The sequence below is a fragment of the Callithrix jacchus genome, chromosome 7, assembly GCF_049354715.1.
Source record: "Callithrix jacchus isolate 240 chromosome 7, calJac240_pri, whole genome shotgun sequence".
Taxonomy (NCBI): domain Eukaryota; kingdom Metazoa; phylum Chordata; class Mammalia; order Primates; family Cebidae; genus Callithrix; species Callithrix jacchus.
The window spans coordinates 151,493,764-151,519,970 of record NC_133508.1 but is presented as its reverse complement, the minus strand read 5'-3'; the positions used below and the strand labels follow the sequence as shown (position 1 = coordinate 151,519,970).

General features: G+C 37.4%; 1 protein-coding gene across 3 annotated transcripts in view; it reads right to left on the bottom strand.

The window, feature by feature from the left end:
* MAGI3 (membrane associated guanylate kinase, WW and PDZ domain containing 3) overlaps positions 1-26,207 on the bottom strand; it is a 310,874-nt gene that overhangs the window by 152,530 nt on the left and 132,137 nt on the right. For all 3 annotated transcript variants that reach the window (XM_017975031.4, XM_009001917.4, XM_002751252.6), the window contains exon 2: positions 11,551-11,667. In XM_017975031.4, the coding sequence (XP_017830520.1) occupies positions 11,551-11,667 (117 nt within the window). The remainder of the gene's footprint in view (positions 1-11,550; positions 11,668-26,207) is intronic.

Sequence of the window (26,207 nt, the reverse complement as noted above, 5' to 3'; positions counted from 1 at the left end):
GCTCCTGGATTCACTGAGTTTTTTGAAGGGCTTTTCATGTCTCTATCTCCTTCGGTTCAGCTCTGATCTTGGTTATTCTGTTGTTTCGTTTTTTTTTTGTTTTTTTTTTTTGAGACGGAGTCTTGCTCTGTCGCCCAGGATGGAGTGCAGTGGTGCAGTTTTGGTTCACTGCAACCTCTGCCTCCAGGGTTCAAGCAATTCTCCCTGCCTCAGCCTCCCAAGTAGCTGGGATTACAGGCACATGCCACCACTCCCAGCTAATTTTTTGTATTTTTAGTAGAGATGGGGTTTCACCATTTGGCTAGGCTGGTCTCAAACTCCTGACCTCAGGCGATCTGTCCACCTTGGCCTCCCAAATTGCTTGGGATTACAGGCATGAACCACTGGGCAGTCAGATCTTGGTTATTTCTTGTCTTCTTCTAGCTTTGGGGTTTGTTTGCTCTTGGTTCTCTAGTTTTTTTAGTTGTGGTGTTAGGTTGTTAACTTGAGGTCTTTCTAGCTTTTTGATGTGGGCATTTAGTACTATAAATTTCCCTCAACACTGCTTTAGCTGTATCTCAGAGATTCTGGTATGTTGTCTCTTTGTTCTCATTGGTTTCAAAGAACTTCTTGATTTCTGTCTTAATTTCATTATTTACCCAAGAGTCATTCAAGAGCAGGTTGGTCAATTTCCATGTAGTTGTGTGGTTTTGAGTGAACTAACTTACTTTCTTTCTCTCTCTCTTTTTTTAATCTCTCTTTCTATCTCTCTTTTGTTTTAGATGAAGCCTCACTCTGTCGCTCAGGCGGGAGTTCAGTGGCGCACTCTCAGCTCACTGCAACCTCCACCTTATGGGTTCAAGTGGTTCTCCTGCCTTAGCCCACTGAGCAGCTGAGACTACAGGTGTGTGTCATCATACTTGGCTAATTTTTGAGTGAATCTTATTTCTAATTTGATTGCACTGTGGTCTCAGAGACTGTTATGATTTCAGTTGTTCTGCATTTTCTGAGGCATGTTTTACTTCCGATTATGTGATCAATTTTAGAGTAAGTGCTGTGCAGCAATGAGAAGAACGTATATTCTGCTGTTTTGGGGTGGAGAGTTCTGTAGATATCCATCAGGTCCTCCTGATCCAGTGCTGAGTCCAGGTCCTGAATAACTTTGTTAATTTTCCACCTTGATGATCTAATATTGTCAGTAGTTATTAAAGTCTCCCACTATTATTGTGTGGGTCTAAGTCTCTTTGAAGGTCCCTAAGAACTTGCTTTATAGGAAGGCAAAATGGCTCACACCTGTAATCACAGGACTTTAGGAGGCTGAGGTGGGTAGAACACTTGAGGTCAGGAATTTGAGACCAGCCTGGCCAACACGGTGAAACTGTCTTTAGTAAAAAAAAAATACAAAAAATTAGCCAGGTGTGGTGGTGGGCACCTATAGTCTCAGCTACTCATGAGGCTGGGGCAGGAGAATCGCTTGAACCCAGGAGGTAGAGGCTGCAGTGATTCAAAATTGTACCACTGTACTCCAGCCTGGGCAACAGAGTAAGAATCCATCTCAACAACAACAAAAAAGAAAGTTATGAATCTGTGTGCTCCTGTATTGGGAGCATATATATTTAGGGTAGTTGTCTCTTATTGTTGAATTGAACACTTGATTGGTCTCTTGAAGACAATATATAGATGGGTCTTGATTTTTTATTTTTTTTTCTGAGATGGAGTCTTGCTCTGTCACCAGGCTGGAGTGCACTGGCACGATCTCAGCTCACTGCAACCTCTGCCACCCATGTTCAAGTGATTCTCCTGCCTCAGCCTCCCAGGTAGCTGGGACTACAGGTGTGCACCACCATGCCTAGCTACTTTTTTTTCTGTTTTTAATAGAGACAGGGTTTCACCATTTTGGCCAGGATGGTCTTAATCTCTTGACCTCATGATCCACCTGCCTTGGCCTCCCAAAGTGCTGGGATTATAGGTGTGAGCCACTGTGCCTGGCCCAGGTCTACATTCTTTATACAGCTTGCTATTCTGTTTAACTGGAGCATTTAGCTCATTTATATATAAGGACAGCATGGTTACCTGTGAATCTGATCCTGTCATCAAGATGCTAGCTGGTTATTTTGCAAACTCGTTTATGGTGGTTGCTTCATAGTGTCACTGGTCTGTGCACTACAATGTGTTTTTGTAGTGGCTGGTAATGGCTTTTCCTTTTCATATTTAGTAATTTCTTCAGGTGCTCTTGCAAGGCAGGTCTAGTGGTAATGAATTCCCTCTGTATTTGCTTGTCTGTAAAGGATATTATTTCTCCTTGCTTATGAAGCTTGGTTTGGCCAGATATTAAATTCTGGGTCAGAACTGCTGAATATTGGCTCCAATCTCTTCTGGCTTGCAGGGTTTCTGCTGAGAGGTCCACTGTTCATCTGGTGGCTTCCCTTTGTATGTGACCTGACCTTTCTCTCTGGCTGTGCTTAACATTTTTTCTTTCATTTCAACCTTAGAGAATGAGATTATTGTCTTGGTGATGATCTCATAGAGTATCTTACTGGGGTTCTCTGCATTTCCTGAATTTGAATGTTGGCTTGGCCTGTCTTGCTAGGTTGGAGAAATTCTCCTGGATGATGTCCCAAAGTATGTTTTCCAACTTGGTTCCATATTCCCCATCATTTTCAGGTACCCAAATCAGTCATAGATTTGGTCTCTTTATATAATCCCCTATTTCTCATAGGTTTTCTTCATTCATTATCATTCTTTTTTCTTCATTCTTGTCTGCCTGCCTTAATTCAGAAAGCCAGTCTTCCAGCTCTTAGATTCTTTCCCCTGCTTGGTTTATTCTGCTGTTAATACTTGTGAAGTTCTTGTAGTGTGTTTTCAGCTCTAACAGGGGGTTATGTTCCTTTCTAAAATGGCTTTGGCTGTCACCTCCTGTATTGTTCTATGATCATTCTTAGCTTCTTTGCATTGGATAACAATGTGTTCCTTTAGCTCAGTGAAGTTCATTATTACCCAGTGAAGTTCATTACTACCCACGTTCTGAAGCCTACTTCTGTCATTTCAGCCATCTCACACTTAGTCTGGTTCTGGGACCTTGCTGGAGAGGTGATGCAGTCATTTGGAAGAAAAAGAGCACTCTAGTTTTTTGAGTTTCCAGCTTTTTTTGCATTGATTCTTTCCCATCATTGTGGGCTAATGTACCTTTGATCTTTGAGGTTGCTGACCTTTGGATGGGGTTTTTGAAGTTTTTCTTTGTTGTTAATGTTTCCCTTTTAACTGTCTGGCCACTCTTCTATAGGGCTGCTGTGGTGTACTGGGGGTCTGCTCCAGACCCTAGTTGCCTTGGTTCTTCTGTACCTGGAGGTATCACCAGTGAAGGCTGCAAAACAGCAAAGATGGCAGCTTACTCCTTCCTCTAGAAGCTCTGTCCCAGGTGGGTACTGACCTATTGCCAGCCTGAATATATCTGTAGGAGGTGGCTGGAGACCCCAGCTGGGAGGTCTCACACAGTTAGGATGAATGGGATCAGGGACCTCCTTAAAGAAGCAGGGGCTGCTTTTTGGTAGAGCAGCTGTGTTGTGTTGGGAATCCCTTCAGCCCCCGATTGGTCTGGGGTCTCCAAGGCCCACAGGCTGGACCTGTTTGATGAGCCCAAACAGCCAAGATAGTAGCTTGCCTGCCTCTCAGGCTCTCTGTCCTAGCGAGAAATTGGAGCTCCATCAGTTCCACAGAACATGGGTGGCAGCTGGAGGCCCTGGCTGGGAAGAGCCAGCTGTGAGGACCAGCTGAGACAAGGAGTGGATTGCAGTTCTGCTTAAAGAAAGTTGGCCATGCCTCAAAAAACAGCTGTCCCAGTGGAGAACTGCTTCTTCCCATGAGCTTGGACCCTCCAAAGTCTGCAGGCTGAAACAGTTGAGTCATCTATCCAACCCAGGTGGCAGCCCTCCCCTCCCCAGGGCACTCCATCACAGGGAGAGATCAGAGCTCTGTCCACGGTATGTGCTGGTGGGCATGGCTGAAAGGCCCAGCTGGAAGGCCCTGCCCAGTGAGGAGGAAGTGATCCAGACTGCTTAAAGCAACAGTTTCACCATAATCTAGTAAAACCACTGCTGGGGGGACCCTCTCTCATCCAGACCTTTTGGACTCTCCAAAGCCCGCATGCTGGAATAGTTGAGTTGACCAAACAGCAGAGAAGGTGCCTAACTCTCCCCACTAAAGTTTTCTTTATAAAAAAGTTAAAAATGAAAAATTAATTTCTTTAATAAATAAAGAGTTGTTCAGCTCACCTATTTCTTGTTGAGTGAGCCTCAGCACTTTTTGTCTTCTAAGGAATTTGGCCATTTCATCTAAGTTGTTGAGTTTACTGGCATAAAGTTATTCAGAATATTCCTTCTTATGCTGGGTGTGGGGTCTCACATCTGTAATTCCAACAGTTTGGAGGCCAAGGCCAGAGGATAGCTTGAGTTCAAGAGTTTGAGACCAGCCTAGGCAACATAGCAAGACCTTGTCCCTACCAAAAATAAAAAATGAAAATTAGCTCAGCATGGTGCCACGTATCTGTAGTTCCAGCTACTGAGGAGGCTGAGGCAAAAGGATAACTTGAGCCCGGAAGATGGAAGAAATGGAACTTGAACTATAATCACACCAGTGAATTCCAGGACCTGGGTGACAGAGTGAGACTCTGTCTCAAAAAAAAGAGAATATTCTTTATCATACACTTACACACTTAATATCTACAGGATTTTTAGTGATGTCACCTCTTTCATTCCTGATACTCTTTTTCTTTGTAGTGAGACAGGGTCTCACTATTTGCCCAGACTTGTCTCAAACTCCTGGACTCAAGCAATCCTCCTGGCCTCAGTCTCCCAAAGCACTGGGATTACAGGCATGAGCCACTGCACCTGGCCTCCTGATAGCATTAATTTGTGTTTAATTTCTTCCTAAGCAGTCTGGCTAGAGGTTTACCAATTGTATTGATCTCAAAGAACAAGCTCTGGGTTTCACTGATTTTTTTCTATTTTCTATTTCACTGGTTTCTGCTCTTTATTACTTTCTTCCTTCTGCTTAAATTAAGTTTGTTTTTCTCCTTTTTAATATTTTTAAGGTAGAAGTTTAGATCACTAATTTGAAATCTTCATTATTTTCTAATATAAGTATTTAATATTGTAAGTTTCCATCTAAATACTACTCTAGCTACAACCTACACAATTTTATATATTGTGTTTGATATGGTTCAATTTGTTAGTTGGTTGATATGTGTAATATTTTGTAATCTCCTTTGTGATTTATTCTTTAACTCAAAGTTTATTTAGAAGTGTGCTATTAATTATTAATTTCTGAATATCTGTAATTTCTTTCTCTCTTTATTTTTTTTAAGAGACAGGGTCTCACTCTTGACATGATTATAGCTCACTATAGCCTCAAATTCTTGGACTCAAGGAATTCTCCCACCTGAGTCTCTTGAGTAGCCAGGACTACAGATACATGCCACTTTGCCTGCCTAATTAAAAAATAATTTATTTTGTAGAGACAGGGTATTGGTATGTTGTTCAGGCTGGTCTCAATCTCTAGCCTCAAGCAATCCTTCTGCCTTGGTTAATAATTTCTAATTTAATTCCATTATGGCCAGATAACATGTTTTATAACATGTTTTATATTATTTAAGTCTAAATCCTCTTAAATTTATCAGTTCTTGTTTTGTGGTGCAAAATATGATCTATATTTGTAAATGTATCATCTGCACTAGAAAAACGTGTATTTTGCTGCTGTTGAGAGGCACGTTCTAATAAATAGTAACTAGGTCAAGCTGGTTGAAAATGCTGTTCATGTTTTCCATTACTTTACTGATTTTTTACTTACTTTTAAAATTCATTACTAAAGGGGATGTCGAAATCTTGAACTGTAATTATAAAGTTGTCTATTTTCCTTTCAGTTCTATTGCGCTGGTATCACTTCCCTTCTATCGGAACAATTTCCTTTAATATTTCATTTTGTTTGCTGTAGTTGTTCTGTCCAATCTTTAATGTTTCTTACAGTGGACATCTGCTGCCAAAAACATCCTTCACCTTTTTGTCTGAAAAATTCTTTATTTCTCTTTCATTTTTGAAGAATATTTTTGTTGTATACAGAAATCAGGTTGGCATTTTTTTTTTTGTCCTTGCAGCATGTTAAAGATGTTATTTGATGGACTCTGGCTTTTACTGTTTCTGTGGCTTCTGCAGTCATTCTTTCTTCCCTTACATGTAATGTATCTTTTTTTTTTTTCCCTGTCTGCCCTTTGGATTTTCTTTTTCAAAATTTTTACTTTATTTTATTTTATTTAGAGATAGGGTTTCACTATGTTACCCAGGCTGGATTTGAGCTCCTGGGCTCAAGTGATCCTCCCACATCAGCCTCCTGCTGAGATTACAGGGACATGCCAGCATGCCCAGCATCATTTCTTTTTATAACTATTTTTCTATAATTGAATTATGATGTCCTTTAGTATGGTTTTCTTCATGTTTCTTCTGCTTGGGGTCTATTGAGCGTCTTAGATCTGTGCGCTTATTATTTTCCACAAATTTGGAAAAATTTCAGTCACTATTTCTTTAAGTATTTTTTCTCTTTCCTCCACTTTGGCTTCATAGTTTGTGGTCAGTAAATATAAATTCATCATAGTCTTGATCTGCCTATATTTCAATATCTAAAAACAGCTGTTAAATATTCCTTGTCCAATTTCTAGTTGCTTATGACAAGAGGGTCAATCTAGTACTAGTTATGATACTGGAACTTCATGGCAGAAGTAGAAATCCCTCCCCTCCCCACTGTCATTTGGTGGCTCCAAAAAAAAAAGATCCACTTTTTAAGCTATGTTTTTCTTTGTGTTTCAGTTTGATATTAGTTTATATTGCTATGTGGTTCACTGATCTTTTCTTCTTCAGTTTTGAATCTCCTGTTAAAGTCCATTCAGTGAATTTTAAGCTTCCATTTAATTCATATATGTATAAACACACACACACACACACACATGAATATTTATATATATAATTTTTCTCTTCATTATGTTGACATTGTTCTTTAAATCCTTGAGCATATTTCTAATAACTAAAATTCCTGATATAGTAATGCCATCATGTGTCATTTCTGTTTCTTTTTTTCTATGAGCTGACTTTTCTTTTGATTATGGATCACATTTTCCTGCTTTTTTACATGTCTAGTAATTTTTTATTAGATGCTGAACATTTTGAATATTTTATTACACAATGTTTCCATTTTGTTGTCTCTCTCTCTCTCTCTCTCTCTCTCTCTCTTTCTTTTTTGACACAGTCTTGTTCTGTCACCAGGCTGGACTGCAGTGGCGTGATCTTGGCCCACTGCAACCTCCACTTTATGGGTTCAAGTGATTCTCCTGTCTCAGCCTCCCAAGTAGCTGGGACTACAGGTGTGCACCACCACACCCAGCTAATGGGTTTCATCATGTTGGCCAGGATGGTCTTGATCTTTTGACCTCGTGATGTGCCCACCTTGACCTCCCAAAGTGCTGGCATTACAGGTGTGAGCCACCACTCCCGGCTATTGTCTTTCTTTAAAGAGTATTGATTAACTTCTTTCCTTCTTTCTTCCTTTTTTGCTAGCAGTTATGTGGCATGCGTATTCACTTGATCCTTTGGGGTCCTGTTTAATTAAGCTTTGTTAAAGCAGGCCTAGAAGAGCTTTATCTGTGGCTATTTTAGCCCTGCTAATAAGGCAGGACCGTTATGGGATTCCTCCACCAAGCTAGTTAGAACTCAAATGTCTCCTGGCCCTGGGTAAGCTCTGAGAATTGTTAAACTTACAACTCACAGAGAGTTTTTGGTCTAACCTTGAAGAGTCAGATCCTACATATTCTCAGCTTATTATTCGGTACACTTAAGGGGGTTTACAGATTGCTTGAGCTTTTTTATTTCATAGCTCTCTCCTCTGTGACGTTCTGCCCTGCAAATTCTAGATATCTCAAGCTTCCTGAACTGAGATTTCTGTCCCTTCAACTCACAGTCCATTGTATTCTGCCTGAACTCTCCCTCCCTGTGCTGTGCTCTAAAAAGTGTCTCTAAGTAGAAAGTTGAGGAAATAATAGGATTCCTCTGTGTGTGGTCTTCTTTCTTCTTCTCTCAGGGATCATAGTCCTGTTTCATCTTCAGCTCAATATCTGACAATAGTAGAAATGCCCTCTTTTGTCAATGTCATTGCTCAAATTGTCTCAGATTTTTGCCAGTAAGCATCTCTTCCAGGTGGCTTCTATGTCCTTCTGATATGTCTATATAATTTTTTAAATACTATATACTTTCTGGTACACTTAGATGCTCCAAAGTTCATCTTCTACTTTCCTTGTTCCAGACCTAGAATCAGAATTATCTCCAAGTAGACATCGAACTTTTTAGGAAAGTATGATATTTAGAGACCAGATGTGACCCTTCAGTATGCTAACTGCTACTGGTGTGTCATTGTGTCTAGGTTCCTAGAGGGAGCTTTGGATACTTCAATTTGTGTATAAGAGGTCCTATTGAAATCTAAAAGGGCTACAGCTAAACTGAAACAAAATTCTGCTGAACTGAAACAAAATAAATTTTAACTCCCTTATAGGACAAAACCTCACACTAAGCAAACTGCAAAACTGGAACAATAAAATTAAAAGAAAAACTTAAGTGAAAGTGGCAGAGGGCAATAAAATAAAGACCTATCTTAGAAAGTACAAGCACATATTTTTATTATCTTGTTTTAACAAGGCAAGAGGAAGCTCTAGAGCTATGAAACTAAAAATGGGACATCCCATGCAGGCAAAATATCAAGTTACTTACAAAGGAATGAAAATTCGATTGTTACAAACTCTTTAAGAGCAATGCTTTGCCAGAAAATAATTAGATCATTGCTTAATATATTTAAGATAGTCGAGGAATGAAAATAAGTCAAAACTTTAATATCCATCCACACAAACATCAAAGTATAAAGGCCACAAACAAACTCCTACGATCATCCTGTGAGCCTTTGCTGGGATATTGAGTAAAGAAACAGCTTTAGACAACTACAGTTAATGAAAAATAACAACATAAGGATTGGTGGTTATAATAAATATGTATTTACCCACAGAATAAAAGATAAATAATGATTATCAAGAAGGAAAGCAGAGTAATGCAATGGCTGCTTGCTTAGCTAATGTAGAATCAGCCCAATTATCAAAAAAAATACATAGGGTAAGAATGAGGAAAGCATATACAAAGTGAAATAAGCTTACTAATTTCCTTATATTTCGTAGGAATAAAGAAATATTACTTCAAGTCAGATGATGGGAGAAAAGGAAGAAGAAGAGATGACTAAACAATTTTAATGTTACTCAAAGTAGGGACAAAAGCAAAAAAAATAAGAGAAGGAGGAACAAAGAGTATTATATAAAGATATAAAAGTGAACACTATAAAAAGATCTCTACAAACCATCCTAAAAAGAGAGAGATCAAATAAAATGACTACATAGTGAAAGGCTTTTCATACAAAAGGCTTATATATGGTAAATAGAAAAACCATGACAGAACTGAGGCTAAAGATATTGATCAGATCAATAAAAATTTTAAAAGTTTCACACTGGCTACTGAGTAAAGTCCAGAACTATTTGTAAAACAGAGATCCAGAGATGACTTTAAGAATAGTAAGACGGACAAAGACACACCAGGCAAATACAAATTGAGATAAAGGCAGAAGTAGCAATCTGCAGCTATGAGGTAGATTTGTAGGAGGAAATCACATATAAGAAAGCAAATTAAAAACAAAAAAATTTTAGATGTTCCATTTGACCCAGCAATCCCATTACTGGGTATATATCCAAAGTATTATAAATCGTTCTACTATAAGGACACATGCACACGAATGTTCATTGCAGCACTGTTTACAATAGCAAAGACCGGGAACCAACCCAAATGCCCATCGATGACAGACTGGACAGGGAAATTGTGACACATATACACCATGGAATACTATGCAGCCATCAAAAACAATGAGTTCGTGTCCTTTGTAGGGTTATGGATGAATCTGGAAACCATTATTCTCAGCAAACTGACACAAGAACTGATAATCAAACACTGCATGTTCTCACTCATAGGCGGATGTTGAACAATGAGAACACATGGACACAGGGAGGGGAGTACCACACACTGGGGTCTGTTGGGGGAACTAGGGGAGGGACAGCAGGGGGTGGGGAGTTGGGGAGAGATAGCATGGGGAGAAATGCCAAGTATAGGTGAAGGGGAGGAAGACAGCAAATCACACTGCCACGTGTGTACCTATGCAACTATCTTGCATGTTCTTCACATGTACCCTAAAACCTAAAATGCAATTAAAAAAATATTTTATACAATGCTAAGGAGTCTGAACTTTGTCAGTGGAAATTTTTGACGGATAAACTATAGAGGGACAACAATCACAGGTCCACTTTGTTTTTTAATTTTTTTCCTTTTCCTATAGTGCTGAGAAATGTTTACTTTAAAAATCAATTGAATTGAGGTGAAATGAGAGACAAGAGATCCAGTCAGAATGGAAGAAGGGGACAAACACTGCTTGAGTGCCTACTCTAGGCCAAACAGTTTACACACATGCTCTCATTTTAAATCCTAGCAACAGCTATTTGAGGTGAGTCTTGTTATTCTAATTCTATATATAGAGCCTCTGAGGATCAGGAACATTAAGTAACTTGTCCAAATAAAGTAGCTAGTAAGATGCTAGAGTCAAGACTTTGAACTCAATTTTACGCAGCTCTTTGCCACTACATAATGGTATTTGTTGAAGGAAGGTAGAAAAGGAGGCAGCCAGGGAGGGAAAGAAAAAAAATTATTCCAAGTAAGAGAGAGTTCCTTTCCTTCCTTTTTTATTTTTGGTTGGGGAAGGGACAGATTTTGAAATTATTTTAAAATAATGTTCAAATAAAATACTTGTTATTGGTATACAAGGCACTGGGGGCTAAAAAGTCCTCTTACTTCACAGGCTTTACAAATTGATTTACAGGAATAAAATCTAGTTAACAACATGTAAATATATATTCCTAAATTCTAGTCATCACTTTTTTAAAAAGTCACAATATGGAATCTTCCAGTTTTTCTACTTTTTACTTTTTTCGGAGACAGTCTTGCTCTGTTGCCCAGGCTGGAGTGACCTTGGCTCACTGCAACCTCCTCTTCCCGGGTTCAAGTGATTCTCCTACCTCAGCCTCCCTCATAGCTGGGATTACAGGCACCCACCACCACACTTGGATAATTTTTGTATTTTTAGTAGAGGTGAAGTTTCACCATGTTGGCCAGGCTGGTCTCGAACTCCTGACTTCAAGTGATCCACCTGCCTTGGCCTCCTAGAGTATTGGGATTACAGGTGTGAGCCACTGCACCTGGCCCGGTTTTTCTACTTTTATAAACAAAACCTTTCAAGTTCTCTGAAAATTTTTCTTCTTATCCAGTTTTTGTTTCATTCTTGTTCCCAACTTAGTCCTCACAATTTCATGTGAAATACTCCATCAAACTATCTTTAGATGTTTAATTATTAAGAAAGGACATTTCTGCCTCAGTTTGTTTTATCCCATCACATACTTACATGGAATGGTTCTCAAGTAGAGATTATCTCTGATCACTTGCTGCAGTTTGTGGTCAGTTGATCCTTTTTGAAACTGAAGACTTAGGTAATGTCGCAAATCTTTATTAATGACTTTGCCTGGAGCAAAGACAAAAAAAAAAAAAGAAATGCATTTTTAGATGTTCATTTAAATACAGAAGCTAGTAACTGAATACTCTTAAACCAGTTAGCTATAACAGGATAAAGGAATCAGAATATTTTACTAAAAATAAAATAACACCAAATTATTTAAAGGTACTATAATTAAACTATGTACCTGTAAAATAATGTGAGAATAATTTTACATGGTAAGAGAGGGAGAAGGTACAGGTCAGAGAGATGACAAATATTCAGAGTAATTTCATTTAGCCCATGGCTTTAAATACTATCTACATAATGATAACTTACATATTCATATCATGTCTCCATCCTTGATCTACCTCTGCCAGGCTCTAAATTCATCAAACTGATCCACATATATTGCAGATATATTTGGAAGTCAAATAAGCACCTCGAGTTTCAGATAGCCAAAACAGAACTTTTACTTCTACCTGCCCGCAATGTTTCCTCCCCGACATCTTCCCTATTGTAGAAGGCACCATCAACCTGCAAAACAATCTCGAAATCTAGAAATCATCCTTGATTTCTCCTTTCACTTCTACCCATCCAGATCCAACCCATCAGCAACTTTTGTCAGTTCTTCCAAGACACGTTTGACTTCTCTCCATTTCCTTTTCCACCACCCGAATCTAAGCCACCACTGATTCCTCATCTGGAATTCTGCCCCAGCCTTCTAATCGGCATCTATTCTTGCCTCCTTCCTGCTACCCACCATTTAGCAGCCAGAGTAAAATTTAAAACATAAATCTAACAATTACTACTCTGTTTGGGGCCCCACAAGAAATCTTGTACTTGGAACAAAATCTAAAATTCTTGTAGGCCCTACATGTTCTGGCTCTGGCCATCTCTGATCCTATTTTGGTCACTTCCCCATTCTCAAACACTGCTCCACCTATGCTTGGCCATCTTTCTGATCTTCAAAAAGGCCAAACTGCCCTACCTTAGGGTCTTCTGCCTATTACTAGATTGAACAGGCATTTTCTGTCCACTTGTTTGACTCCTAGATATAATGTGAATAAATAAGAAAGTCAAAGATTTTCTACTATTTGTGGGGAAAATGGGAAATAAAAGAGGAATATAAGGGCTCTCAAAGAAATATTAAGCAGAAAACACAGGATTGCAGAAATCTGATAGCAATGAATTTATAGTAAGGGTTGAACTTAAAATGAAAATCCAAGCAGTCCAAACCATTATTCATTAGACAAGGCTTCAGATAATTAGAAAAAATCAATGCTAAGACAAAATAGATTATTTTACTGAATAAATATAGTTGATTAAAGTATGCTGTTTTATTTAGAGCAACATACTTAGAACAAGGTTAGATAAACCAAATACTATAAATCAACTCATTCTTTTAACTATATTCCATAGTATATGACATTTCTAATTCCCTCCTTTGCTCTTCTCATATGTATAAATGAACATAACCTATGCAAGAAGATGTTAATGTAAGCAGGAAATCAGTGTGTGTTGAAAGTTCAGCAAACATATTCAGATCCTAAACTAATAAATACAAACTCTAAAAAGTCCTTCTTTTGTCTTGCCAAAAATAGATGCTGAGGAAAGGGGGACCCTTTGTGATTTTAATAAACCTGAAGATATTTACCAGGATGAACACAGAACAATCTCTGGTAACAGAGGTTGTTTCTATTAAGTGTTTAGGAAATCCCACTAACACAACTCTACCTTAGATAAAAATCATGTTATTTCATTTTTAAAATTTATAATACAGAATAGTACACTATACTATCTGCTGCTGGATAGAAGACAATGCTAATTTATAATCAATACTGTACAGTTTCATTGCTTATTGAACAAAAATATACTTAATAATAAATTCATTAAGTATTTTTAGAATCAGGTAAGACATGGCTCAAATGTTTTGTAAATGTTATACAAAGTTTTGGCAGATTGCTATATAGTTGCCTAAAGGTGTTTTGTGATATTTGGGGAAGTTTGGTTAGGGTTTTTGAATGGACAGAGAATGCATCATTGTTTTTTCCCCACTTAAAAATAACATAATGTAGGCTCCAATATATCTGCTATACAACATGTTTTCAGAAAAAGACTTAATTTGGATAAAAGATAATACATGAATAATTTAAAAAGACAGTCTGACTCAACACTTTATTAACTCAAGATTACCTTTTTTTTTTTTAACTGGAAGCTTTACTGTTAGACATGGTATAACTTACAAAGATAACCATAAAATGCTAAAAACTCAGATTGCATTTTAATCTATAAAATGACAGCCATTAAATTAGGTATAATTAAGGACAAAGCCATAATAAAATCATAAATACAGCATAATGGGTCTCTTACGGGAAAATAATTGAAACAACTCAATTCTTGTTTTAAGGGCCTCTAAGATCTTAAGACTGAGAGGCCAAGGCTGGAATTGCACTCTTTTTTCACCCTTCACTTCTATTGGGATTCTGGATGTAATACCAAGATGAATCATTGCAAAGAAAAGTATGAGGGACAATTTTGTAAGTGTGATATTTTGGCCAGGTGCGGTGGCCTATAATTCCAGCACTTTGGGAGGCTGAGGCAGTTGGATTACCCGGGGTCAGGAGATCGACACCAGTCTGGCCAACATGGTGAAACCCCATCTCTACTAAAAATACAAAAATCAGCAGGTTGTGGTGGTGCGTGCCTGTAATCCCAGCTACTCTGGAGGCTGAGGCAGGAGAATTGCTTGAACCTGGGAGGCGGAGGTTGCAGTGAGACGAGATTGTACCACTGCACTTCAGCCTGGGCAACAGAGACTCTCAAAAATCAACAAATAAATAGGTGTGATATTTTAAGTAAACATCTGCAAGTATTCAAAAAAGTCATCACACTTTTTTGAGGCTAGAGACAAAATATTACAAGCATCAAAAAAATATAAATGATGAAAGTTTACTAAGTTAACTATGGGTTTGCATTCTTTAAAAGTAACAATTAGGGGGGTGGGGAGTTGGGGAGAGATAGCATGGGGAGAAATGCCAGATATAGGTGAAGGGGAGGAAGGCAGCAAATCACACTGCAGCGTGTGTACCTATGCAACTATCTTGCATGTTCTTCACATGTACCCCAAAACCTAAAATACAATTAAAAAAAATTCTAAAGCTATTCAGATTTTGTTCAAGGCTGTAGAACTGTCCATCTCTGAGGACAGTGATCCAGACTCTATCTGTGAAATACACAGGGGCGAGATGAACTGCTTCTGAGAAAACACTGAAAGTCAGGTCATACTTTCAGATAAGTGTACACAAAGCTTAAGAAGCAATTATGCTTAACTATGGCAGTAAAGGAAATTAGCCCATAGTTTAAATGGTGTTATTTAACTCTGAAGCAATTATAATGAATTATAATGACAATCAACTGAATATAAACATAAATGTCGCCAAAAATAGCACAGCTTTACTATTCAACAAACTTTTCATTTATTAACAAAGTAGATTTCTTACTCCTTTTTTACACTTATGACTTGACTGCCAAAGAAATATTTAAATGGCAATAATTGAAAGTTTTAAAGCATAAATGAAAACTGTATGTAGCTAAAATTAACACTGTATATTTTTTAAACTGTGCTGGTTATAAAATAGTCTTTCAAGTTATTTTCATTCTGTTGATTCATGAGTGAATAGTGCTATTTCTTTTTTTTTTTTTTTTTTTTTTTTGAGACGGAGTTTCGCTCTTGTTACCCAGGCTGGAGTGCAATGGCACGATCTCGGCTCACTGCAACCTCCGTCTCCTGGGTTCAGGCAATTCTCCTGACTCAGCCTCCTGAGTAGCTGGGATTACAGGCATGCGCCACCATGCCCAGCTAATTGTTTGTATTTTTAGTAGAGACGGGGTTTCACCATGTTGACCCGGATGGTCTCGATCTCTTAACCTCGTGATCCACCCGCCTCGGCCTCCCAAAGTGCTGGGATTACAGGCTTGAGCCACCGCGCCCGGCCCGAACAGTGCTAATTAAGAAATGTTGATACCACTGTAATGCAATCCAAATAGAAATAATATTTTTTTACTGAACTTGGAGTATTTACAAATTAAAATTAGATTTCTGTAATATAATCATCTTGGAATTTCTAATGGGAAAAAAAAGTAACAATTAATAATAAAATATACTGAATGCAGCAGTCATCACGGACTGCCAAAAGAACTTCCTAAGGGGACAAAATATATGTTTCTCTCTTTGATATGATTCCAGGGAATCTGTATTTTTTAAAAATGCATGTAAATATCTTGAACAGGCAGCTGACTGTGGGATTACCAGAAGCCCAACAGACACATTAACTCAAAAGCACATTGCTGAGAATATCTGTGTTATCAAGTAGTATATGAACATCTGCCTTTTGTTTAGGGATTGTTCACAGGAATGACATTTCAAGGGTATGAAAAACATCCAAGTGGGCTTAATATAGTTGTTATTGAACAAAGAAAAGATTCTTCATAATGTTAGCATTCTTAACATAGCCAGACTTTGCTCTAAATACTAATATTATGCCTTGACTTCTAAGTAATTTATAAGTCAAGGTGACATATGTAAATTAAAAACAGATTTATATATTTTACAAATACAGCTTGATTGAAAAAAATCCATAACAGAAATCTCAATCATGAATAAATCCAGGTACTCAAGTTTCAACATAAAAATCCTTATTAAAAAAAAACCTCATAACTACAAATCCATACTTTCTGAATATATGCAAATTAATATTCACCACAAGTTCCCTGTGAGGAATCAGTATATAAAGTAACTATTATTTATCTAAACCCTGGGTATGCTGGCATGGGTTGGCCAGGCAAGGAGCTGTAAATCAATCTCATTACCAGTATTTCATATTTTCACAGGGATAGTTAAGGAAACTGTCAACCACTTGGCTAAAGTCAAGATACAACATTCTCTAATCCAGTAGTAATTATAAAACTGAAAATAAAGCAAAAAAAAATACGTTGGTTTGGCATGTCTTTTTCTTATAAATTCATATTGATTCATGGTGATCATCCCATTCTCTTCTAAACACAATATATATTTTTTTACAATGTCTTCAAATTTTACCACAGTTTAAAGTAGGGAACTGGTCTTGGGTTTCTGCAATATATTTTATTCCTTTTTGAAAACGGAGACATTTGTCTCTCTCCTATCTTCAAGTACTTAACCCATATTCTCAGTGATTTTGTAAAAAAAAATACTGACAATAACCCTAAGATTATACCTGAGTCAATCAACTCCTGGGAGGCAATTCATTTGAGTCTTGAAAATTTCAATTCACTTAAAGTGAATGATACTCCACCTTCTTATCTCTTTTGTTTGTTTGTTTAATTTCAAGTTGTTCACCTTTTGCTATTGCAGGATTATAGAAGCAAAGTTAAGAATGGTATAGGTCGGATTTTACCTGTTAACAGGCATTAAGAATATCTTCTTCATAGAGTGAGCTATCTCTTCGATCTTGTTGCTCTTGCTCCAAATACAACCTTAAACGCTCTTTGTGCTCTCTGAGGTATCTTAACTCCTTTTAAACTTTGGCCTTTGAAAAGAAAATTCTTAAATGTTTATTTCTTAAAGTCTTAGCACTGTATAACTGAGTGATGATTATGTGCTCCTTTCATCTATTAATCATACACATCCTTTAAGAAACCTGAGCTGTTCAGAGCATTTTGTACACCCACAAGAATTTATTCTCATTATTTTTCTTTTAGAACTCTCTAGCCTTGAAATCACGCCCATAGATCCTACAATCTTGCCAATATCTGTTTTCCTTAAAGGCAAAGAATATGCATGACCATGTTTCACTTCTCTTCCTTACAATGTCTATAAGATAATTCGGTGACTTTCCCCAATAAACTGTTTAATGTAACTACATCAACGCAACCACTGTTACAGACTAGTCCTTTTCCATTAGTCCAAGACTCAGAACAGCGGTCCTTCTTATTACTTCTACCTCATGAGATCTATAGCAGTAAGGGAAGGAAGGCTCCATGAAAGTGGTGAGATTTAGCTTAATGCCAGACTGGCTCCTTGGCTCAAGGAAGGGGATCCCTAAAAAAAAAAAATTAAACTGTCTACTTGTTTGTAAAAATAAATGGCATTTACAACGCTTTTCTAGATAATCAATATCTATACATTTCACAGTAAAACATATTCTATGGCACAAAAGCTGTTCACAAATACCATATACATTGTTAAACATAACTAATTAGCTATCTGAAGGCCAAGGCCATGGTTTATTTTTATACATTTAGTTTAGTTTTTATAGATTGTGTATATCTAGAAAACAGAATAAGTAAATCAGCTTTTTTTTTTTTTTTTTAATTTGAGATGAAGTTTCACTCTGCCATGCAGGGTGAAGTGCAGAGGTGCGATCTTGGTTCACTGCAACCTCCACCTTGTGGGCTCTGACAATCCTCCCACCTCAGCCTCCCAAGTAGCTGGGACCACAGACACACACTACCATGCCAGGTTCATTTTTGGATTTTTGGTAGAGACAGGGTTTTGTCATGGTGCCCGGACTGGTGTCAAACTCCTGAGCTCAAGTGATACCCCTATCTCAGCCTCCCAAAGTGCTGGCTGGGATTACAGGCGTGAGCCACCATGCCTGGCCATAATTTGTATTTTTAACTGTTCATTTGCCCCTCTCATCCTTGAATACATGAAAATCTAGAAGACAGTACTCACGTAACTGATACAGCACTCTTTACTCTTTAATAGTCTATCTACAACTTTATGTTAAACTGTATTTCTTCAACAATGAAACTGATTTTATTTTGGCTCTGCCAAAACACTAAATAAATTCTTCACTAATATCTTCAATTCTTCATCAAAGCAGCAAGCTCTGTAAGTCTTTACAAGTAGGTTTTCATTATAGTTTATATATCAATTCCTCAAATTCTGCTCTTTATTAACATTTTAAAACATATTCATAAAATGGTATCTGGACTGAAATATAAAATAAGGCTAAACTAACCATTTGAATCTTTTTTTTTTTTTGAAATGAAGTCTTGCTCTGTTGCTCAGGCTGGAGTGCAGTGGCGCGATCTCAGTTCACTGCAATCTCCGCCTCCCAGGTTCAAGCAATTCTCTGCCTCAGCCTCCCGAGTAGCTGAGATTACAGGTGCCTGCCACCACGCCTGGCTAATTTTTTGTATTTTTAGTAGAGACGGGGTTTCACCATCTTGGCCAGGCTGGTCTTGAACTCCTGATCTCATGATCCACCTACCTCGGCCTCCCAAAGTGCTGGGATTACAGGTGTGAATCAGTGTGCCCACCCCCATTTGAATCTATTATCCTCTGGGTCCATTGGAGCCATCTCAAAAAAAACAAGTCTACAGCAGGAAAAGCCAAAACCCTTCTATTTTTTTCTGTGGAAGAGGCATAGGAATGAGACAAGAACAAGAAATAGAAACACTGACTAAAACTGTTATTTTAGAATTATGATCATTATTATATACATATTATATGCTATATGTTTTAACTCACTCCTCATAACCTTTGAAGTAGGTGCTATTATTATTCCCATTTTATAGGTAAGAAGCTAAAGTACTGAAAGGTTACGTAACTTGGCCAAGGTTACACTGCTGGTAAGTGACAGACCTGGAATGTGAACACAGTCAATCTGTCTTCAGACCCTGCACTGTAAACACTAATAAGTGCTGTCCTAGAATGTCCCTGTCTGTTTCTCTCTCTCTCTCTCTCTCTCTCTCTCTCTCTCTGTGTGTGTGTGTGTGTGTGTGTGTGTGTAAGAGACACGGTCCCTTTTGATGAATTTCTTCTTTTGCATAAACTTATAGAGTACAGGTTTCCTGTTTCTCAAGAGCCTACTTTTCCATGACACTAGATACACGTCTAGTCATTTCTGAGTTCTAAGGAATAGGTACTTAGGGCTAAAATCAGTGAATGAGAGTGAGCCCAAAGGGAACTTAAAGTCTTGCAGGGAAGATGAACATTGAAGAAGAAATTTCAAACATGGAAACATTATAAAAGAGAAGTATAGGAGTTCCTCTTTATCTGACATTTTATTTTCCATGATTTCAGTTACCCACAGTCAGCCTTGGTCTGAAAGTATTGAATGAAAAATTCAAGAAATAAACAATAAATTTTAGACTGCATGATATTCTGAGTGCTTCAATGAACTCCCATACCATCCTGCTCCATCCCGCCTGGGATGTGAGTCATCCCTTTTTCCTGCTCTATCATCCTTGTATCCATGCCAAACATGCTACCCACCCATTAGTCACTCAGTAGCTATCTTAGTGGCTGTCTGGGTTATTAGATCAAAAAACACAGTATATATAGGATCCGGTACTATCCATGGTTTCGGGCATCCACTTGAGGTCTTGACACATATCTCCCAAGAATAAGGCAAGACTACTGCACAGAGTATTGTGGGAATTTACAACTTAAATCTGGGGTTTATGGGAAGACTTCACTAAGTGCCATTGTAGCTGAAGCCTGAAGGATAAATAGGAGCCAAGGTAGACTCCACACAATGTGAGGTAAGAGTTCCAGAGACCAGTGGGTTAAGCAGAACCTTGTAACAATAATTTAAAAGAACATCCACTAATTCAGGTTTGACACTAAAACCCTTTGTAATTCCCATAAGCTAACAACTATGAACATAGTCTTTCTGGTCACCTCTATATTCCATATCTGTGTTCATATGCTTTCTCATTATTTCTAGTCTATCTTCTACTTATAAGAATATATCCAAGGTTTTAAACTGAAAAGGTCTATATCTACACATTTCTTTAAGTATGCCACTCTCATTACAGGCAAGTAGAAACTTAATGAATTTTTAAAACAATTTATATAATTAAATTCCTCTTCAGTCCCAAGTGTGAAAAGCATTAAATACTCTGGAGTCTCCTGAGCCATTTCCATTTTTAAAACTAGTCCGTTTTTCAAGTTACGGTTTGAAGAAACACAGACTAAAGCAATGAAGCAATGTTATATTCTACATAATACAGCCATCACCTCACCAATCACAAGAAAGGCTCCTGTTATCAGAAGTCACATTCTTTGTCTATATTACAAATCATGGCAATTGTACATGCTAATACAGGAGTGTCCATTTTCCATAGGTTCCTGGAAGGGGCCATCACAAATATATAGGTCAGATTTTATCTGTTGCCCTGGGTCCTACATACCGCTAGCATTTGAAGGTCAAGCCTGCTACTTCCCCTACATATGCCCAGAAAGGTTTTCTTTTCTCTCTCCCCCCTTTCTTATCTTCCTCCTCTTCTTCCTTCCTTTATTTTTTATAATGCATTTATAATCAGAAGAATTATAACTACAGCTAAAGAAAGAACTCTTTGGGTTAAGTACTCTATACATCTGAAAAATCCATGAGCTCTACCAAACTAAAACTATACATTCCTAAAAGTCTAACCCTGTTTATCACATGTAGAATTCCCATATTAATGCAGCATCAAAATTGCTCCATTATATTCAAATTATGTATAACTAAAACCAATCATACTGTGGACATTTTTTTGTTTTTATGATTTTTATTTGCTTAAAAAAGCAAGTGTTTCTGTGTATGAGATATTTACAACTAACAATCATTTCTCTAAAAAACTTTCAGACACATGGCCAGGGATTTGAAATGTAAAGAAAAAAGAGGTGGTGCCCAGAGGAAAATGGTATTGCATCTTTATCAATATTCTCACTTCTAAGGCAACTATACCAGTATGTCAATACCCAGCTCTCCCTTCTAACCTCCACACCCAACTGTTTTCTCTACTGGTTTCAGTTTTGTGTCTACTACTCTACCTGGTGCTCTACAGTGCTGTGTACATATAAATAAGGTTAAAGCAAAAGGCCTGAACATTGACCACTTGTCCACCTGCTCTGAAAACAAGACATGGGCAGAACTCTGGAGTCCACATTAAGCAGGTCCTCTTTTCATCTCTCCTCACCATTGGTTCTTGCCACGGAACAGTTGGTACATGTCTGTTTCCCTCACTGGATCATGTGTGAAGTCAGAAACTATGTTTTGTTTGTCTCTGTATCCTCGAAAATACCTAGCATAGTGCTGAATAAACATTTGTCTTAAATATGCAAAAATGACATTTTAAATAAATAAATAATAAAATTATATGATCATTATACTGACAGTTTTTCTAATTAGTTCATATTGGAAAAATACTTTTATTATAGCCTTCAAAGAACAGAAACTCTTTCACTAAGCAACATCACTGAAAGTAATATTTTGGCCAGGCTTACACCTTTAATTCCAGCACTTTGAGAGTCTGAGATGGGTGGATTGCTTGGGCAATCCATCTCTATTTTTTTGCAGAGATGGGTAAAACGCTGTGTCTACAAAACAAATACAAAATAGTAGCTGGGCATGAGGGTGCACACCTATAGTCTCAGCTACCTGGGAGGCTGAAGAGGGAAGATCACCTAAGCCAGGGAGGTCAAAGCTGCAGTGAGCCATGATCGCACCACTGCACTCCAGCATGGGGAACGGAATGAGATCCTGTCTCAAAAAAAAAAAAGTAATGCTTTAATATATGACAATGCAGTCAAATGCTCACGATGTATCTTAAATGAAAAAAAGCAAATTATAAAATAAAATATTTGGTGTGAACCCAAATTAAACATAACTGAAGATATGCAAATAAAAAATGTAAGGTGCACACATAAAACAAACTCATACTTAAACACTTAGCAAAACTTAAGATATTACCAAAGGATACAATTACTTTGTGATTTTTGAAAAACATTTTAAATAAACTTTCTTTTTTTTGTTGTTGTTGTTGTTGAGAAGGAGTCTCACTTTGTCCCCAGCCCAGACTGGAGTGCAGTGGCACAATCTTGGCTCACTGCAACCACCGCCTCCCAGGTTGAAGCAATTCTCCTTCCTCAGCTTCCTGAGTAGTTGGGACTACAGGCACACACCACAGTGCCCAGCTAATTTTTGTATTTTTAGTAGAGATGGGGTTTCACCATGTTGGCTGGGATGGTCTCAATCTCTTGACCTCATGATCTGCCCACCTCAGCCTCCCAAAGTGTTGGGATTACGGGTGTGAGCCACCATGCCTAACCTTAAACTTTTTTCTTTAAAAACATTTTTCTTCATAGTTTCTGCAGTGAAAATATGTTACTATAATGAAAAAAAAGTTTTACAAACTAGAAACCAAATTTTCAAAAACTGTGGTCTTTAAAGGTCATTAATGGAAAAGAAGGCCTAAGATAGTAAACCATTATGACAAAAAACTTCCAAGTTCTACATGAAAGCTGAGACTATTTGTATAGGCTTTTCTTTAGTCAGCTGTCTTCAAAATAAGTATTATTTTCACCACTCCTAGGATAAAGTGCAACCATTTCCCTTTTATCTAAAACTCTTGGTCAATGGATAAACCAAAGAACCAAAATCTGTGTTTGAAAAGTGAGATGGAAATCATCATTCTAGATAAGACACAACAAAATCACCACAATCTCCCCTTAAAAGGTCATATATCAGGAAGGGCAAAGTAAAATGGAACCTTCCTAGCAGAACAGAGTAGAAAAAGTAAAAAAATAATCATAATAATCAAAACTGGGTCCTTTTCTTTTCCAAACTTTTTACGGAATTATGAACATTTAGTAACTAAAGAAAAACAGCATTTCAAAGTGTTATCCTGAGGCTATTTACAATTTTTTTTTGTGACGCTCACATCAGGTATCATTAGTAAACCTGTCGTGATGCCAGATAACCAATGCCTGGCTGGCACACCAATAACTGAATCATATTAATGCTTCATCCTTTTGACAGGAGGGTACAAAGCCATCTACTGTGCACTGTCATTTTCACTGAAAACAGAATAACTGGGTTCAGTAGTCTTTACAAATTAAAGTTATGTGCTTCAACACAATGTCCAAGACTTGAGGTAGAAGATCTGTTACTGATATTTCATTACAACAGCTGATAAAGAGATAGCTGAAAGGGAATACTGACCCAAAAAAGATGATCATTAGAGAATTAATGGTGTATTTTAAAAGACTTCATTAAGCAAACAATTTTAACTTCTGGATTCAGGCAGTAGGCTGATATAATTAACCACTATTAAAGGAACAATTTAATAGTCTCCTTCTCTCTGATATCTTTTAAAAATATACACTGACCCTCAGAAATTTTCTACAGTAAATGGTTAAAGATCCCCAAAATTGTATTACACATAAAAAATAATCTGACTTCAGACAGAGTCAATTCAACATACAAAATAATTTTAGTATTTCCAATTTCCATTCCTAATCTCTCTTTAATCAATAACACATTTAAAATTTTTTTTAATTATTTTTCAAAATGTAAAATGTCTGTTCAAGAACTGGAAGAGTCTTCTAGGCAACATGACATTGTAAGTCACTTTTACAAAAAGTGACTCTTCAACACGAAAAATGAGAAAAAAAATAATCAAAAATGGAAAGAAAAAAGTTAAACTCTTTAAAAAGTTATCAACTCCCAAAAATACAAAACAATCTGGACTACACTGAGGGAATGTCAGAAGCTGACAAACAACTCTCTAGCCCATAAGCACAGCATGTTTTGCAAACTCTGAATGGAAAATATCCAGAAGGCCTCCACTGACATCCCCAGTTTACATAAGCTATCAGAAAATGTGGCAGGACTGAAGGTGGAACTCATTGGCCAAACTCACTGGCCATTTTTCTTCTGTACAAGGTTCTTAACTGGGCAAACCTATGTCAAAGCTGCAGACGACAGTGACTTGAGAGTGGAATAGTATAAGACAAAAGGTGTGTGAGCTGCAGCAGAGTACCTGCTAATTTACCATCAGTTCACCCTGAAGCAGAGGGAACCAAATGAAGCCACCATCCCTATTCCCAACAATAGAAGGACAAAATTTCCCAATGCCTATGAACAAGAGACAAAAATTCAAAGAGAAACAGAGATAAAGTTACCAAAATGTGCCCTTGGTGCTAGCTTCCTCCTTACCCACCACTACCAATGCAGGCATTCTAAGAGCTAAATAGAAGCTGTCTGCCATCTACATCAAGCTGAAGAGTTCATGTGCTAAAGGTAAGAGCCAAGTGGTACCAAGGTAAACTGGAATGGTAGTCAAGAAACAGCACCAATGCACTTTATGTAAATAAGTAAGAAAATTAGACTGGCATATTAAAAAAGTAACTTTCTGTGGAGAATGCACAGGGAGACAAAAATAGCTATGGGGCATGCAATTAAACAGTGGCCACTGTCCAGGTGAGAGATGATTTTGATTTACTGTGGTTGTGAAGGGGCAAAGGAGGCAGACTTGAGATGCACCATACATACCCATATATAGGATGAGTTTTTCAATATCAAAAACTATCCTTAGAGGAGGAAAAATCTTATATTTTAAACCTTAGAATATTTCAGATTAGAGACTGACATATAAATTATTTTGTTCTGAAAAGTCACCCAGTACTGTCTGGAACAGAACTGTTAGCCTGAACCAACAATTGCTTCAAGAGATGATTTGAGATGATGACTGGTAAAAAAGTAAGCAAAGTAAGAAGATTTAGTAATTATTCCATGGGGTATTACCTCCCAGATGTGTGTGTTAGATGTCACCATCAAGCAATATTTCAATGATCACTTGAAAAAAGTGATTCAGTCCATGCTTAGATTATGGGATCATAAATATATGCCAACAGAAAGAGTAGGGGGAAAAATTCTGCACTAATTGTACTTGGAACTGAGACATCATTATACACAGATTCAAAAAATACATTATCTCAAACAACTTAGATAGAAGGGAGGAGATGACTCATTCCAGTGTTGACAAAGCACCAACAAAATTTTTGTATGACATAGTGGCAAAACCAGTATCTCTAAATTGTGAGTTTAAATATATGTACAATTAAATATTAGAAGTAGAAATTTGATTATAACCCTTAAAGCTTGGATTCATACTGTCTAATCAAAAGATTTTTTTTAAAAAAACATGTCTTCTGGTAATTGTGGACAGCTTAAGAACACGTTCTTCTTATACTTGAATATACATGGGATTGTGGGTAGAAGCCATAATCCTTGGTCATACATTTGACAGGAGGATTCAGGGAGAGACAAAAAATAATAATGACTCCATATTTCTCATTTGAGAAGCCAGGTAAATTTAAGTTCTATTTAAAGAAAATTAGAAAGGAGAAGAACAGGTTTCAGAATTGAGGCAGGAAATCAGATTGGTTTGGGGCATGTTGTTTTCAGATGTTGATGAGACAGACACCTTGTAGAAATATCAAGTAGGCTGTTGGATATAACTCTGTTGAATTCAGAGGAGAGATCTGAATTTAGAGCTGGAAAATTGGAAGACTTTACCTCACAGACAGTAAGTAACTGACAAAACTCTAGCTTTGAAAGAGATGTGCGGCAGTAAGGATTTTCATGCACTATTAATGAGGCTGCACAACCTTTCTGAAAGGTATTATGGCAATATCGATCAACATATACTTCCACATCCTCTTAGAAAAAGTTCCACTAAGATAATATTCAAACACAAATGTAAAAATAAAATGTGTCCAACTATAGGGATATATATATATTTAGATA